Source organism: Stegostoma tigrinum, chromosome 44, assembly GCF_030684315.1.
Source record: "Stegostoma tigrinum isolate sSteTig4 chromosome 44, sSteTig4.hap1, whole genome shotgun sequence".
NCBI lineage: Eukaryota > Metazoa > Chordata > Chondrichthyes > Orectolobiformes > Stegostomatidae > Stegostoma > Stegostoma tigrinum.
The window spans coordinates 8,886,678-8,902,037 of NC_081397.1; the positions used below are offsets into that span (position 1 = coordinate 8,886,678).

Below are 15,360 nucleotides of genomic sequence, written 5' to 3' on the forward strand. Positions count from 1 at the left end.
ACAGTTGATTTGTTCATTGCCCTTTTCTTTAGACTCAAAGAAAGGAATGCCACATCAATCTATTCCCTCAGCATTATTCACAAAATTCTGTTCCTGTGTACACAGAAAAGCTGATGTCACCTTGAAGAACAGCCCTTGATACAATTTCTGTCAGTTAGACTCTGCTCTCTTGGAGTTACAAAACCTTTTTGCTTTTACATCACACAATCCATTGCACAAAACAAATGCATGGAGCAATAACTGACAGGCACAGGCTGATAACTGCACTCCTGCGTTCTTAAAGCAGAAACTGACAGGCTTGGGCTGATAACTAAACTCGGAGGTTCACAAAGCAGCAGCTGGCATGTACAGATTGATAACTATATACTTCGATATTCACAGAGCAGAAACAGACAGAGAAAGATTGACATCTGTACTCTTATTCATGTGGTATAAACATTATAGGTACAGATTTCTAACTCCACTCATTGACACACCGAGCAGAAACTGACAAGGAGAAATTATTTATATTTCAATACCAGGACTGGCAAATCCAAATTGCTAAGCACATTCACAGCACACTCACTGGCTGATAGGGAACGATTGATAAATGTCCTGAAATAGTCATGTAACAGAGACTACCAGTTACAGATTTATAACTGCACACTCAGACACACAGCTGAAACTGACAGGGACTGACCGGTAAATGGACTCGGACATTCGTCTGGTAGTTAATGACAAAACATAGAACGTAGAACATTACAGCACAGTACAGGCCCTTTGGCCCTCGATGTTGTTGTGCCGACCTGTCATACCGATCTCAAGCCCATCTAACCTACGCTATTCCATGTACATCCATATACTTATCCAATGACGCCTTAAATGTACCCAAAGTTGGCGAATCTACTACCGTTGCAGGCAAAGTGTTCCATTCCCTTACTACTGAGTCAAGAAATTACCTCAGACATCTGTTCTATATCTTTCACCCCTCAATTTAAAGCTATGCCCCCTTGTGCTCACCGTCACCATCCGAGGAAAACGGTTCTCCCTATCCACCCTATCTAACCCTCTGATTATTTTATATGTTTCAAGTCACCTCTCAACCACCTTCTCTGTAATGTAAGTCCCTCAGCCTTTCCTCAAGACCTTCCCTCCATATCAGGCAACATCCTAGTAAATCTCCTCTGCACCATTTCCAAAGCTTCCACATCCTTCTTATAATGCGGTGACCAGAACTGTACACAATGCTCCAAGTGCAGCCGCACCAGAGTTTTGTATGGCTTCACCATAACCTCTTGGTTCCAGAACTCGATGAATAAAAGCTGAAACACTGTATGCCACCTTAACACCCCTGTCAACCTGGGTGGCAACTTTCAAGGATCTGTGTACATGGACGCCGAGATCTCTCTGCTCATCTACACTACTAAGAATCTTACCATTAGCCCTGTACTTTGCCTTCTGGTTACTCCTACCAAAGTGCATCACCTCATACTTGTCTGCATTAAAATCTATTTCCCACCTCTCAGCCCAGCTCTGCAGCTTATCGATGACTCTCTGCAACCTACAGCATCCTTCGTCACTATCCACAGCTCCACCGACCTTTGGTGTCGTCTGCAAATGTACTAACCCATCCTTCTACGCCCTCATCCAGGTCATTTATAAAAATGACAAACAGCAGTGGACCCAACAGCGACCCTTGCGGTACACCATTAGTAACTGCTCTCCAGGATGAACATTTCCCATCAACTACCACCCTCTGTCTTCTTTCAGCAGGCCAATTTCCAATCTAAACTGCTATATCTCCCACAATTCCATTCCTCCGCATTTTGCACAATAGCGTCTTGTGGGGAATCTTATCAAATGCCTTGCTGAAATCGATAAACACCACATCAACCGGTTTACTCTCATCTACCTGTTTGGTCACCTTCTCAAAGAACTCTAAGGTTTGTGAGGCACGACCTTGCCTTCACAAAACCATGCTGACTATCCCTAATCAATTTTATTCTTTTCTAGAATATAAATCCGATCCCTTATAACCTTTTCCAACACTTTACCAACAACTGTGGTAAGGCTCACTGGTCTATAATTACCAGGGTTGTCTCTACTCCCCTTCTTGAACAGGGAAACCACATTTGCTACCCTCCAGTCATCTGGCACTATTCCTGAACTTTTGATAACAAATCTATCATATCTACACAGCAAAAACTGACAGAAACAGATTAATAATAAAACTCCCAGTTTCATATTTGTTTAAACTGACAGGTACAGTTTGATAACTATCAGATTTTCACAGCAGAATCTGACAATAACTGATCGATTACTAAACTCAGATTGACAAGCAAATACAAAACAGGTATAGACGTGACAACTACACTCATGCATTGACCACCAGCAACTGATGTGTAGGTGCACAGCTACACTCATTCACATGGCAGTAACAGAGAGCTACAGCTTAATAACTACAGTCACCCACCTGCATTACAGTAACTGTCAGGGGCAGGTTGATAACACTCACACATTTATGTGACAGAAACTGACATGTACTGATAATAACTAAACCCATCTATGGATACAGCAGAAACTGACGGAGACTGATAATTGCACTTCCATTATCATTGCAGAAACTGAGATTTATAACTGCACCCTCTCATTCACATGGCAAAAACTGAGTGTACAGATTTGATAACCATAGGCACACATTTGCTTTGCAATATGTGACAGGGATGGGATAATCCTTCCTGCAAAATGTTACAAGAAAGCAAGAGAACTAATTAATTAATAATTCACAGCAGAAACCTAGAGGTATAATCCTGATAATTACACAAGAATATTCACTGGGGAGACACTGACAAGGTTCAGATTGATAATGACAATCTCATTCATACAACAGAAATTGGTTGGTACGCACTGAAAAGCACAGTCTCATAATTACAGAACAGAAACTGACAATCACAGACGGATAACTACATTTTCATATTCACATGTCTGAAAATGACTGTTAGGATTGAATGAATATGGTGCATTTTTACAAGCAGAAACATTCAAGGTTACGCTAACAACTGCACCCACACATTCAAAGCTCGGAACTGACAGGTAAAGATGAAAAGCCAAGCTCACGTGTTGACATAGCAGAAACTGAGAAGCACAGTCTGAAGCCTGCTCTCCGACATTCAGATAGCAGAAAACGACTGGCACAGATGGATAAGTATACTCACCTTGCAGACACTGACACGAACATTCCCACATCACCAACAATCAGGTAAAGACTTACAACGGCATTCTCATATTCACAAAGGGGGGAAAAAAAATAATCACAGTCAAGTCCAATTTGATAACTTCTCAAATAAACACAGGGCAGAATCTCACAGGTCCCCGTCAGTCTCTGCTGTGTGAATACATAAGTAATTTAACAAAGGCTCACCAATGTGTGAGACATGAATAGATCAACAAATAAACTCATATCCACAGACCCACTCACATTGTGTAGTCCCATTCATGGATCTGGACACTTAGTTTGTTTCTGGACTTCACTCAATTGGTATGGAATTAACAAAAAGAAAAATCACAAGACAAAGAAGCAGCTCAGATCAAGAGTGGAATCAAACACCTAATTCTGTTCAGATTCCTGGCTTGAAATTAAATATTGTAATGATTATTAACTGAACATTGCATCCAATAATGAAATATCACTGAACTTGGCTGATGTTGACTTGCAGGAGGATTTTCTTCTGTCTTCCTCCAGGCAAATACGTGAGGGACTAAGAGAAAGTAATATTCCCTCGGCACAAAGCCAAGTGTGACCAGCTGCTTCTAACAAACGGAAGGTATGTTACCGCTGTCAGAGCAGAGAGCATCCTTTCCACAGTCACAGACCAGATTGAGTCAGACACACATTGAGGTCAATTTCCAGTGAGATTTGTTCCAACAACACAGAGGAAATAGAAGTTTTGTTTTTTTCCACCATTCACAATGCACACCTGCCCAGTTCGAACAAATTTCAGCATTTCAAGTGTTTTGCGAGATCTGCAGCTCGGATAGCGGATAATGTTGAGCTGGCTTGCTTTTCTTCATACAGTCCATCACCATGCTCAGTGGTATCATCAGTGGAGCCTCCAATGAGTCAGTTATTCCACGTCCTGTGGAATTTATACTGTATGGTCCATTATGGTGACTACTATCACTTCTGGTTTTGATCTGTCTGAGTTTTCATTTTTGGGGTCCGATTCTATAATCTTGTTGATTGAAGTATGCATGGAAAACCATGCCTCTCGGAATTGCTGTGTGTCTGTGTTTGGCTTGGGCTACCATGGTTACTTTGTCCCATGTTAACCTGATGGCCTTTATTGTCTGAATATGTGATACATTCAGACAACCAAGGCCATCAGTTGAAATGGGACAAAGTTACCATATTAAAAAGAAAGAACTGTGGATGCTGTAAATCAGGAACAAAAGACAGACTTGCTGGACAAGCTCTGCAGCTCAGCAGTAACTGGTTCTGAGGAAAGGTTACTGGACCCGCAAGGCTAACTCTCTGTTTTTCCCTTCACCGATGCTGCCTGACCTGAGCTTTTTCCAGCACCTTTTATTTTTGTTGTGTAAGGTAACCATAGCAGCCTAAGCCAAACATAGACATGTTAAGGAATTCCTAGAGACATTGTTCTCCACACAAACATAGAATTGGACCCCATGTATAAACCCATATAGATCAAAACTGAAATGACAGTACTCAGCATAACAGACCTGACAGTGCAAATTCCAAGCAGAGGAGAATCACATTGCATCAGCAGAGGCTCCACTGATGATGTCACCTAGCATGGTGGCAAAACGTCCGAACAAAAACATGACAGCTCACTGACCAAGTCAACAACATCACATTTCTGCATTCACAGCCCATTGACATTTACACCGTTTTTGAAGATGGACAGACTGAATACTTGTCCAAAATACACACTCAAACTGAATATAATCTGCATTAAATGACTCTGATAACAGCTACCACATAACAAATTGCATCGTCACAGAGAATATTACTGGCTGCCAAAGTTCAGCCGTGTTGTCAAATAGAAACTGACAAGCATGTGTTGATTCCTCTGCTCAATCATTCACCCTGTAGAAACAGGCAAAAAACAGGTTGACACTCTCTCATATATGGAAAAAAAGTTTGCTATACCATTCTCAAATTCACATTTGAAAAATGATATGTACAAATTAATATTTATGCTCACATATCAAACTACATGTACCCAAATGATAACTACGCTTATATATCCACAGCATATCAACAATCCGTTCTTCTCTGTTGCTAACACTCCAGTTTCACAGCATAACTTCACAGGTCCAATTTTATAAATGCATTTAAATATCCACAGACTTAACAGTTTTTTTTAGGTGCAGTGTGATAATGGCAGTAGATTCACCAACTTGAGGTACATTTAAGTTGTCATTGGATTAGCATGTGGACATACATGGAATAGTGTAGGTTAGATGGACTTCAGATCGGTATGACAGGTTGGCATACTATTGAGGGCTGAAGGGCCTGTACTGTGCTGTAATGTTCAATGTAACTACACTCCAATTTTCACAAGCAGATTCTCATAGGTACGTACTGATCATGAACTTCACGTATCCATGAAGCAGAAATGGACAGGAACAGCTTGGTAATAACCCTCCCAATGTCATACAGCTTGAACTGACAGGTACACTTTGATAACTATATGCATATCAACAGTGCAGTATCTGACACCTATGTATTGGTAACTACACACATACACACTCTCACACACACACTCTCACGGAGCAGAAAATGAGAAATATAAATGGATAACTAAACAGACATATTGACATTGCAGAAATTGACAGGCGACATGGATAACTACACTCATATCTTGCAGCAGAAACTGATAGTGACACTGATTGGAGAGCCGAAGTGGGAGAGAGAGTAAAATTTGTCAAATCAACAGAAAGCAAAAAGCACTGGTCACAGCACGTCAGCACTCGTCAGTGACCAAGGTAATCCGATACCAAGACACGCTGGCAGGTGTCTGAGGAATGTACGAATAGTTTGGGCCTCGATATATTGGAGATTTGAAGAAGGACGTCAAACCTTTCGAGGAAACAAAAAGTAAAGGGTCTTGACGGAACAGGCAATTTAAAATAGTGTCTAAAGATGGTGCGCACGATTAATGCTCTCTTTCAGGGAAAAAAAAAGTTATCGTTTGGTTTATTAACATATCGAGGTGTTTTTGAAATGTGAAATGAATATGCAGGTGCAGAGTGCAGATTTCGGCCCCTTTTTGCCGCTTGCATTTAAGTTTTTGAAAATTCGATTCAAGGTCAGAAATGGATATTCCACTCGGTTCGGGAATGCGGGAAAGGGAGATGAAGTCAAATATACATTCATAATCTAAAAGTAAATGTATTCGCGCATTCTGTTCTGTTCAACGTCCGAGTTTTCGTTAAATATTGGCGGGCTTTTCGAGTTTGAAAGAAAGCGGCTGATGATTTGGCGCCGGGATTTTCCGGCCTCCTGCCCGGGCCCCCTCCGGATTGGTGAGGGAAGCAGATATCTGATTGGGCATTGAAACGACATGAGGAGATACTGAACAATGTGACCAATCAGCAATGGCCGCACCCCCATTCCTCCCGAAGGTATAAGAGGACGGGATGTGGCCGCTTTCCGGCATTCTCTGTGAAAGTGTTTGTGAGTTTGTGGCGATGTCTGGAAGAGGAAAGGGCGGTGGCGGTAAAGCTCGGTCGAAGGCGAAGTCCCGGTCGTCCCGGGCTGGGCTGCAGTTCCCGGTGGGCCGTGTTCACAGGCTCCTGAGAAAGGGTAACTATGCTGAGCGTGTGGGTGCCGGAGCGCCGGTTTATCTGGCTGCGGTGCTCGAGTACCTGACGGCTGAAATCCTCGAGCTGGCCGGTAACGCGGCCCGGGACAACAAGAAGACCCGGATCATCCCCAGGCACCTCCAGCTGGCCGTGCGCAACGACGAGGAGCTCAACAAGCTGCTGGGAGGTGTGACCATCGCTCAGGGTGGGGTGCTGCCTAATATCCAGGCCGTGCTGCTGCCCAAGAAAACCGCCGCTGGGGGCGCCACTAAAAAGTGAAGAGACCGTTCTGTAACTTGACAATCCAAAGGCTCTTTTCAGAGCCACCCACAACATCAGTGAAAGAGTCTCAGACCTCGTTTTTGTTCGATTGATTTAATTTTAAATATACAGAGCCTGGAACTTCGCAACGTCAAATTTCAATCACATCATTCATTGATCCTGTAGTTGTCACAGTTCGATAGAAAATGAAATCCATCCTGCTGCTCCTGATTTCGGTAATATTTCCATTCAGAGCTGGCAGCCGATGAGCAGGAAGAAGTTATGATGAGCTTATTATAAATTACAATGTATGACATAATTGGAGAACAGAATAATCGTTTTGCAAATACGTTTTCCAGTCCCACTGCTTGTTGTTCACTGCCAATTTCACATCTCCCTTCATCGCATTAGAGAAAGCGAAAGTGACCCGGGACAGCACGTTGCAGGGTCATTTGCTTCTGATAATGAACGGCCGCTGACCCTCTGCGCATTAATCTCAGGTGCAGCTCATTTTCCTGCCTTTGATATTATCGAGTCCTCACAGTGTGGAAGCAGGCCATTCGGCCCATCGAGGCCCGACTGACCCTCTGAAGAGCATCTCTCACAAAGTGCCCTTCCATATCCCTGTCACTCTGTCTTTCTCTGGACACACTGGGCCCATAGCATAGCCATGCCACATAAAGTGCACATCTTTGGACTATGGAGGAAACCAGAGCACCTAGAGGAAATCCTCAAAGACACGAAGGCCACCCACCAGCCTACCTTTTATCCTGGGAGAAGTAGCCCTGGCCTGTACAGCTTCTCCCTGAAGCTGAGCCCCTTACAAATCTTTTATGAATGTTTAAGCTTAAAGTTAAAAACAAAAGCTTCTCGTCAATCTGGCTGTTCATCATCTTGAAACCTTGGATGAACTGTCTAATCCATTCCCTACAGCAGACCAGGAGTGCAGCATCAAAAGGGGACGACCAGGGCTGTTTCAGAAAATTCAGCGGAGAAGGCTTCAGCAAATCCATCAAAGATACCAAGGGGCAGGACTGGAACAGTTTAGTGGCCCCAACCATCCAAACTGAGCAAAGCAAGATAGTGGACAAAGACAGTTCCCACCCTGATGCTGTCCATGCTTGGTTGACACAGAATGCCAGCAGCGTGGTGTCCACTGCCCCGCCAGGCCTCAACGCACCTGTTCTATCGGTCACTGCAGTTGTCAGATCCGTCTTCCTGGTGAGAACACCCAAGGAAAGTAACAGACCTGGACTGAAGCACCAACTCTGCATGTAATTCCTGTGGGGAGGTACTCTCTGACATCTTTGTCTCCCTCTGACAAGCTGTACTCTGCACCTGCTTGAGAAGACCACCATTATCCCAGTCCTAAAATCTACATGCAATATGACTTCATCTGTACTGCCCAGTGGCTCTGGCATCCAAAATCATGAAGTGCTCAGAGATGCTGGTCATGGCCCACTTGAACTCTCGACTTTCAGCCTGCCTCAATCCCTTGCAATTTTCCCACTAATGCAACAGGCCCACAGCAGATGCCCTTTTCCCAGCCCTGCAATCATCCCTGGAACATCTGGGCAACAAGGCCACCTACAATCAGGCTTCTGCTCATCAACTACAGCTCAGTCTTCAACACCATTATCCCTGCAAGACGGAACTCAAAACTAACACCTCAGGCTTGGCTCCTCCCTGTGCAACTGACTCCTCAGCTTCCTGAAACACAGACCACAAATCAAGAAGATAGGCAACTGAATCTCCTCTGCGAGGACATTCAAACACTGCAACCCTCAAGAATGCATTCTCAGGTCCCTACTGTACTCCTTGTATACTCACAATTGTTGTCAAATTCTGAATGAATGCCACCTATAAGTTTGCTGTTGACAACACTATGATGGGATGGATAATAAATAATGATGATTCAGATGACAGGAAGGAGATGGAGGGTTTGGTGACGTGGTGCAATTATAAAAAGAAAACTGAATGGTCACAAAACAAAAGAACTTATAATTGGTTTCAGAAGGAAAAGAGCAGAACACACCCTCAGGTCCATCAACAGAGCAGGGTGCTGAGAGTGTCAATTTCCCAAGAGTTACAATAACCAACAACCTTCATGGGACTTCCCACATAGATGCAATGGTAATGAAGGCACAAAAAGGCCTCGTCTTCCTGAGGCTGCTCATGTATTTGGCATGTTACTCATGCACCATAGAAAGCATACTGTCTGGGTTCATCAAGGCCTGATATGGAACCTGCTCTGTCCTGTTCCACGAGCAACTATGGAAGGTTGTGTTCACACCCCACACCGTCACGGCACCCAACTTCCCAACCATGGGCTCTCATTGCTGTGCAAAGCCTGAGACATCAAAATCCATCCAACCCCAATGGTGCCCTCCTACAACCTCTTGCATCAGGCAGAAGATACAGAAGCTCGAACACCCACACCAGCAGGTTCAAGAACAGATTCTTCCCTGTCATTGTCAGACTGACGAATGGAATCTTAAATTTCAAAAGTGTTGATCTTGCCTGCATACATCCTGTGGAGTGTAACTTGTATGCCTTATCATTTCCATTTTTCACATTATGACCTGTATGTGCTTACTGACTATGATCTGGCTATACTGCTCGCCAACAAAACCATTCACTATTTAGGAACATGTCACAATAAATCTAACTAAATTCCTGTAGCAGAGAGACCAGAATTGAATGCATTATTCCAAGTGTTCTAATCCATGTCCTGTAAAGCTGCAACTTGTCCTCCCAACTACTGTTCTCAATATACTGGCCAAATTTTCCGAAGGATACCATCAGCAACAAATGTTGAAACAGAAGTTAAACAAGATACAACCTTATTTTCAAAAGGCTGAAAAAGCCACCCCAGTGCCCCCTGAAAGAAGTTTTGTACAAGATGTGATAATGTGATAATGGGCCAGTTGGAGGTTTCAGTTCAGTGGTGGTTAATGCAGCTAAATTGTACGTGTTCAAATATCATGAAACAAAAACAAAAACGGCAACTTCTGATCAGGTTCCAGTTTCACAACTGATTTTTCTTTTTGTGAAGAGAAGGTGTGTGGCCAAGATATTGTCAATTCACACATTCTTTCCAAGCAGTTTTAAAAGGCAATCATTTCACGTTGAACATCTGTCTCTGCCTCAATTATATGAAAAGAGCACGTCCTTAAAAACAAGACACATTGCTGAATTTACCTTCACCCATTTGTTCAAAATGTGGGAAACTGGCATATTTACTGTCAACCCCTCATGCCTCCAGTAGCTTGTGAGCAGGTGTCAGCACTAGAAACATATTCAACCCTAATCATCAAAGCCCTGAAGCCTGCATGCATGTTACATTTATTATAAATACAGAGGTTAAAGCGGTTTGAATTTGTTCATCAGATTATTAGCATCACTGGCTCGGCTAAACCACCTGTAATTGCCATAGAGCCATTATATATAAGTCAATATCAGTGATGGGAGTGTGGAGTCACACCTAAAAGGGAGAGAGAACATAATAAACTCCAGTAACTCATTGTTCAGCCACTTCCATTTGCTCAAGTTGCTTTTTTTGACTCCATTTCCAGGGTGACAAGCCTTAGTGGGGTATGGATCATGTGCTTCACCCCTGGCAAACAAAGCAATTACCATCTATTTCAGTCAGAGAAAATGGGAACTGCAGATGCTGGAGAATCTGAGATAACAAAGTGTGGGGCTGGATGAACACAGCAGGCCAAGCAGCATCTTAGGAGCACAAAAGCTGATGTTTTGGGCCTAGCCCCTTCATCAGAAAATGGGGGCTGGGGAGGCAATTCTGAAATAAATAGGGAGAGAGTGGGAGGCAGACTGAAGATGGATGAAGGAGAAGATAGGTGGAGTAGCGAGTATAGGTGAGGAGTTAGAGAGGGGATAGATCAGCCTGGGGAGGATGGACAGGTCAAGGGGGGGAGATAAGGTCAGTAGGTAAGAAATGGAGATGTGGGTGGGAGGAGGGGATAGGTGAGAGGAAGAAAGGGTTAGGGAGACAGGGTGGGGGCGAGCTGGGCTGGTTTTGGGATGCAGTGGGGAGAGGGGAGATTTTGAAGCTGGTGAAATCGATAGCACTAGGCTGCAGGGTTCCCAAGTGGAACATGAGTTGCTGTTCCTGCAACCTTCGAGTGGCATCATTATTGCACTGCAGGAGGCCCAGGAGGGACATTTGCCTAAGAAGTGGGAGGGTGAGTTAAAATGGTTCACGACTGGGAGGTGCAGTTGTTTATAGCAAACCGAGTGTAGGTGTTCTGCAAAGCTGTCCCTAAGCCTCCACTTGGTTTCCCCAATGTAGAGGGAGCCACAACGGGTACAGTGGATACAGAATAACACATTGGCAGATGTGCAGGTGAACATCTGCTAGATGTGGATCATCTTGGGGCCTGGGATGTAGCTGAGGGAGGAGGGGTGGGGGGCAAGTGGAGCACTTCCTGCAGTGGCAGGTGAAAGTGCCAGGTGTGGTGGGGGTGGAGGGGAGTGTGGAGTGGACAAGGGAGTCGCAGACAGAGTGGTCTCTCCGAAAGGTAGATCAGAGTGGGGATGGAAAAAATGTCTTGTGGTGGGGTCGGATTGTAGATGGTGGAAGTGTCAGAGTTCACCTCCCACTCATGAACTATTTTAACTCCCACTCCCATTCCTCAGACGACATGTCCAACCTGGGCCTCCTGCAATGCCATAGTGATGTCACCCATAGGTTTCAGGAACAGCAACTCATTCTCCATTGGTGCCCCATTGATACATTGACAGGGATGAACTTTCGTGGAATCTCGACACAGCAGGAAATGGCCTTTCGAGCCTGATCGATCCTCCGAAGAACATGGAAAGAACAGCTGATGCTATAAATCAGGAACAAGACCAGAAGTAGCTGAAAAAGCTCAACAGGTCTGGCAGTCGTGAAGAAAATAAAATCCAGAGTTGACGTTTCAGCTCCCGCCACCCTTGCAGTTCTGAGGAAAGCTCACGGGACCCGAAAACTTAGCTCTGATTTTTTTTCTTCTTCAGAGATGTTGCCAGACCTGCTGAGCTGTTTCAGCAACTTCTGGTTTTGCTGCGACAAGCATCAACCGAAACAGGCTGGGGCCTGAGGGAAAGTGTGATGTCTGGTCTGAACCCCCTACATATTGGCGGGCTTTTCAGATTTGAAATAAAAGCGGTTGATGATTTGGCGCCAATTATTTCTCCCGCCCACCTTCCCAGCCGTGTTCAGTTCGAGTGGGGTAACACCAAGGGAAGCATAGGCAGGGAGGTGCTTTCCTGTCACTCAAATCTCCAGCACACTGGGAGGCTTCAATTATGTACTGCCATCAATTTATATCTTCCCCACAGCAATGTCCGTTTTGTCTTCTAATTAACGTGACAAATCCACTTCTCGGCCAGATTGAAATTGTTTAATAAACAGACGAAACGACACAATACAACAGCAGAAAAAAACTGGGCGCATAATAAAGTAACCAACATTGCCAATCGATTGCTGCTCTCTCGGGACAGTTTAGTGGCTCTGAAAAGAGCCGTTGCGTTTCTCGGGGTGAATGTGCAGGGCCGGGCACGCTCCGTTTAGGCGCGCTCCCCGCGGATCCGCCGCGCCAGCTGGATGTCTTTGGGCATAATGGTGACCCGCTTGGCGTGGATGGCACACAGGTTGGTGTCCTCAAACAGCCCCACCAGGTAAGCCTCGCTGGCCTCCTGCAAGGCCATTACGGCCGAGCTCTGGAAGCGCAGGTCGGTCTTGAAGTCCTGAGCGATCTCCCGCACCAGGCGCTGGAACGGCAGTTTGCGGATCAGCAGCTCGGTGGATTTCTGGTAGCGGCGGATCTCCCGCAGAGCCACCGTGCCGGGCCTGTAGCGATGAGGCTTCTTCACTCCGCCCGTGGCCGGAGCGCTCTTGCGGGCCGCTTTGGTCGCCAGCTGCTTGCGGGGAGCTTTCCCTCCAGTGGATTTGCGCGCTGTCTGCTTGGTTCTAGCCATTCCTCTTCAACTCTCTACAACACACACACAAGCTGCTGCTGTCAATGCCGACGCCGCTGCTGCGCTGCCTATTTAAGGGAATGGAGAGCCCGCCCTAGAGCTGGGATTGGATACAGTCCCGTCCCTCAATCCCCTGAGAAACAGCTCCGGAAGGGACAGAAAAGGCCGAATAATATTTTTTGGAGGCTGATTGGTTAACGTGAAATGACAGTTGGCCTCTTTCAAAAAGCCCGCCGATTTTACCCTCGCGATCCTGAGTTTAAAGTAAATATTTCAAAGGATAATAAAGTCCGCCTCCGATCAAATCGTGTACTTTGCAAACTAAGTTTTTTGAACAAACTCTACATCAGCGGAGACAGGACGACAGGACTGCCTCATCTGTCTGTAACAGGCGTGAGGAAAGGGGGAGGGCGTGTAATACAGCCGGACAAACATGATGAACGGAACGTATAACTGCCGTTAATGCATCTAAATACCGCCGAATAAAGCATTTTAAAAGCTAATATGGTGCAACACAGTGTAACGAATAAAGTTACACAAACTCAATTTAGCGGCATTTCTACCTTTCGCCTAGGTTATAATTAGTCCCAAGATAATTTGGCGTTGCTTCCTGCAACAGGCTGATGGAAAGTAAATTAAAACTTTCACAGTTGTCCCAGAATCAAAACTGAAAGAAATATCATTCCTGTAACGGTTAATGAAATACAAATACAGCAATATATGCTAACTCCAGCCCCCAACTGGATCTGTAAATAAAACTATTCTCCACAATGCAGTGAACACAATTTTCGGCAAAAGAACTGCGATCTCGAGCTTCATGTTCGAAGCAGATAAAAACAGGGACTTTTTTTCAAAGCAGTTGTGATACAATTAAACGCCCATGATCAGGCCTTTCTTAACAAGACAACACGGTTTCTTCCATTTCTACGTCAGTTTCTATTCCCCCAGCTGAATGAGACAAAATCATTTCTTGAGGATTGTGTGGTGAAGAGGGGTTTCAGAGCCTGTGTTTGACTCTTTGAGACTCTCTCCCTGCATGTGTGACAAGCAGACTGACATGAACTGACAAAGCACTAGAGCCTATGGTCTATGTGAGCAGGACCTCACACTCACATATTGTAGAGTATGGAAGAGGGGCTGAGTGTAAATCCGATAGGTAAATACGGAACGGTTATTCACATAAATCAGTGTCTAAATTATTCCTGCACTCGGAGCTAGGACAGGGATCATTTGATCCGGGCTCAGCTCTCTCCTGAAAGATGTGGTGGCTCTGAGAAGAGCCTTTGGGTTCAGGTTGTTACATGTTACACCGACTGCATCATTTCTTTGCTGCTTTCTTGGTCACTTTCGCTTTGGGCTTGGCCTTTGCCTTCGCCGATTTCGGGGCCGGCTTTGCGGCCTTGGGGCTCTTGGTCTTTTTCACTTTCTTCACGGGAGTCTTTTTCTTCGGCGTTGCTTTCTTCGCCGGTTTCTTCGGCGTTGCTGCCTTCTTGCCGCCCGCTTTCTTGCCTGTCGCTTTCTTCGCTGCCACCTTCTTGCTCGTTGTTTTCTTCACGGCTGCTTTCTTGGCGGCTGCTGCTGGTCTCGCCTTCTTTCCCACTTTTGTCTTGACTGGATTCTTTGCGAGTTTGAAGGAGCCGGAGACGCCCTGGCCCTTCACCAGAACCAGGGAGCCTTTCGCCAGGCACCTCTTGGCAGCCATCCTGATCTGTGCATTTTGCTTCTCCACATTGACCCCGCTTCTCTGCAGCGCCTTCTTTATAGCGACCAGAGACGTTCCCTTCCGATCGCTGTTCTCCCCGACAATCTTCACAATCCGCTCGCCCAACCCGGGACCGGCTGGTTTCTTCCTGGGAGCTGTCGCCTTCTTCTTCTTGGGAGACTTGGGTTTGGTGCTGGCGGAGGCTGGAGGAGCGGTTTCGGCGGCTGCACTGTCGCTCATGTCGGGAACTCTGCGCTGAATCTCTCTCTGTCAGACTGAACTGGGTCAGCAATGAAGCTGCTGGTGGCGGCACTGAGCAACTTAAAGGCAGCGAGCGGACGGCGCGGAGACAACCTGCCCTCAGCTCCCTGCTCCTGCTGCCTGTCTGTGTTTCTCTCTCGGCACAAACTCTCCAATTCCTCTGCAATTCCGCATCTCCAGAGAGCCAGGCTCGATCGTTCCTGACCCTGACTCGGGAAGGTTTGCGGCCGAAGCGTTTTCACTCGAATTGACGGCTCCGTTGTCGAGTTAAACGCATTTTGCTGCTGCACTGATCGCTCTCTCTGAGCTGAGCGCTGGCATTATCATCACTTTTGGGCTGAAATCTA

The 15,360-nt window shown here is 45.5% G+C and overlaps 3 protein-coding genes across 3 annotated transcripts; 1 reads left to right on the forward strand and 2 right to left on the reverse strand.

Annotated features, from left to right (window-relative positions):
- Positions 1-6,029: 6,029 nt before the first annotated feature.
- On the forward strand, positions 6,030-9,749 carry LOC132207091 (late histone H2A.2.2-like). Its single transcript, XM_059642257.1, has one exon. The coding sequence runs from the start codon at positions 6,643-6,645 to the stop codon at positions 7,084-7,086; it is 444 nt and encodes a 147-aa protein (XP_059498240.1). The 5' UTR covers positions 6,030-6,642; the 3' UTR covers positions 7,087-9,749.
- A 2,746-nt stretch (positions 9,750-12,495) lies between these two features.
- On the reverse strand, positions 12,496-13,215 carry LOC132206997 (histone H3). The gene has a single exon (XM_059642170.1). The coding sequence runs from the start codon at positions 13,048-13,050 to the stop codon at positions 12,640-12,642; it is 411 nt and encodes a 136-aa protein (XP_059498153.1). The 5' UTR covers positions 13,051-13,215; the 3' UTR covers positions 12,496-12,639.
- Positions 13,216-13,458: 243 nt separating this feature from the next.
- LOC132206906 (histone H1-like) lies at positions 13,459-14,992 on the reverse strand. Its single transcript, XM_059642004.1, has one exon. It carries the CDS (start codon positions 14,990-14,992, stop codon positions 14,369-14,371), a length of 624 nt encoding a protein of 207 aa, XP_059497987.1. The 3' UTR covers positions 13,459-14,368.
- Positions 14,993-15,360: the final 368 nt, after the last annotated feature.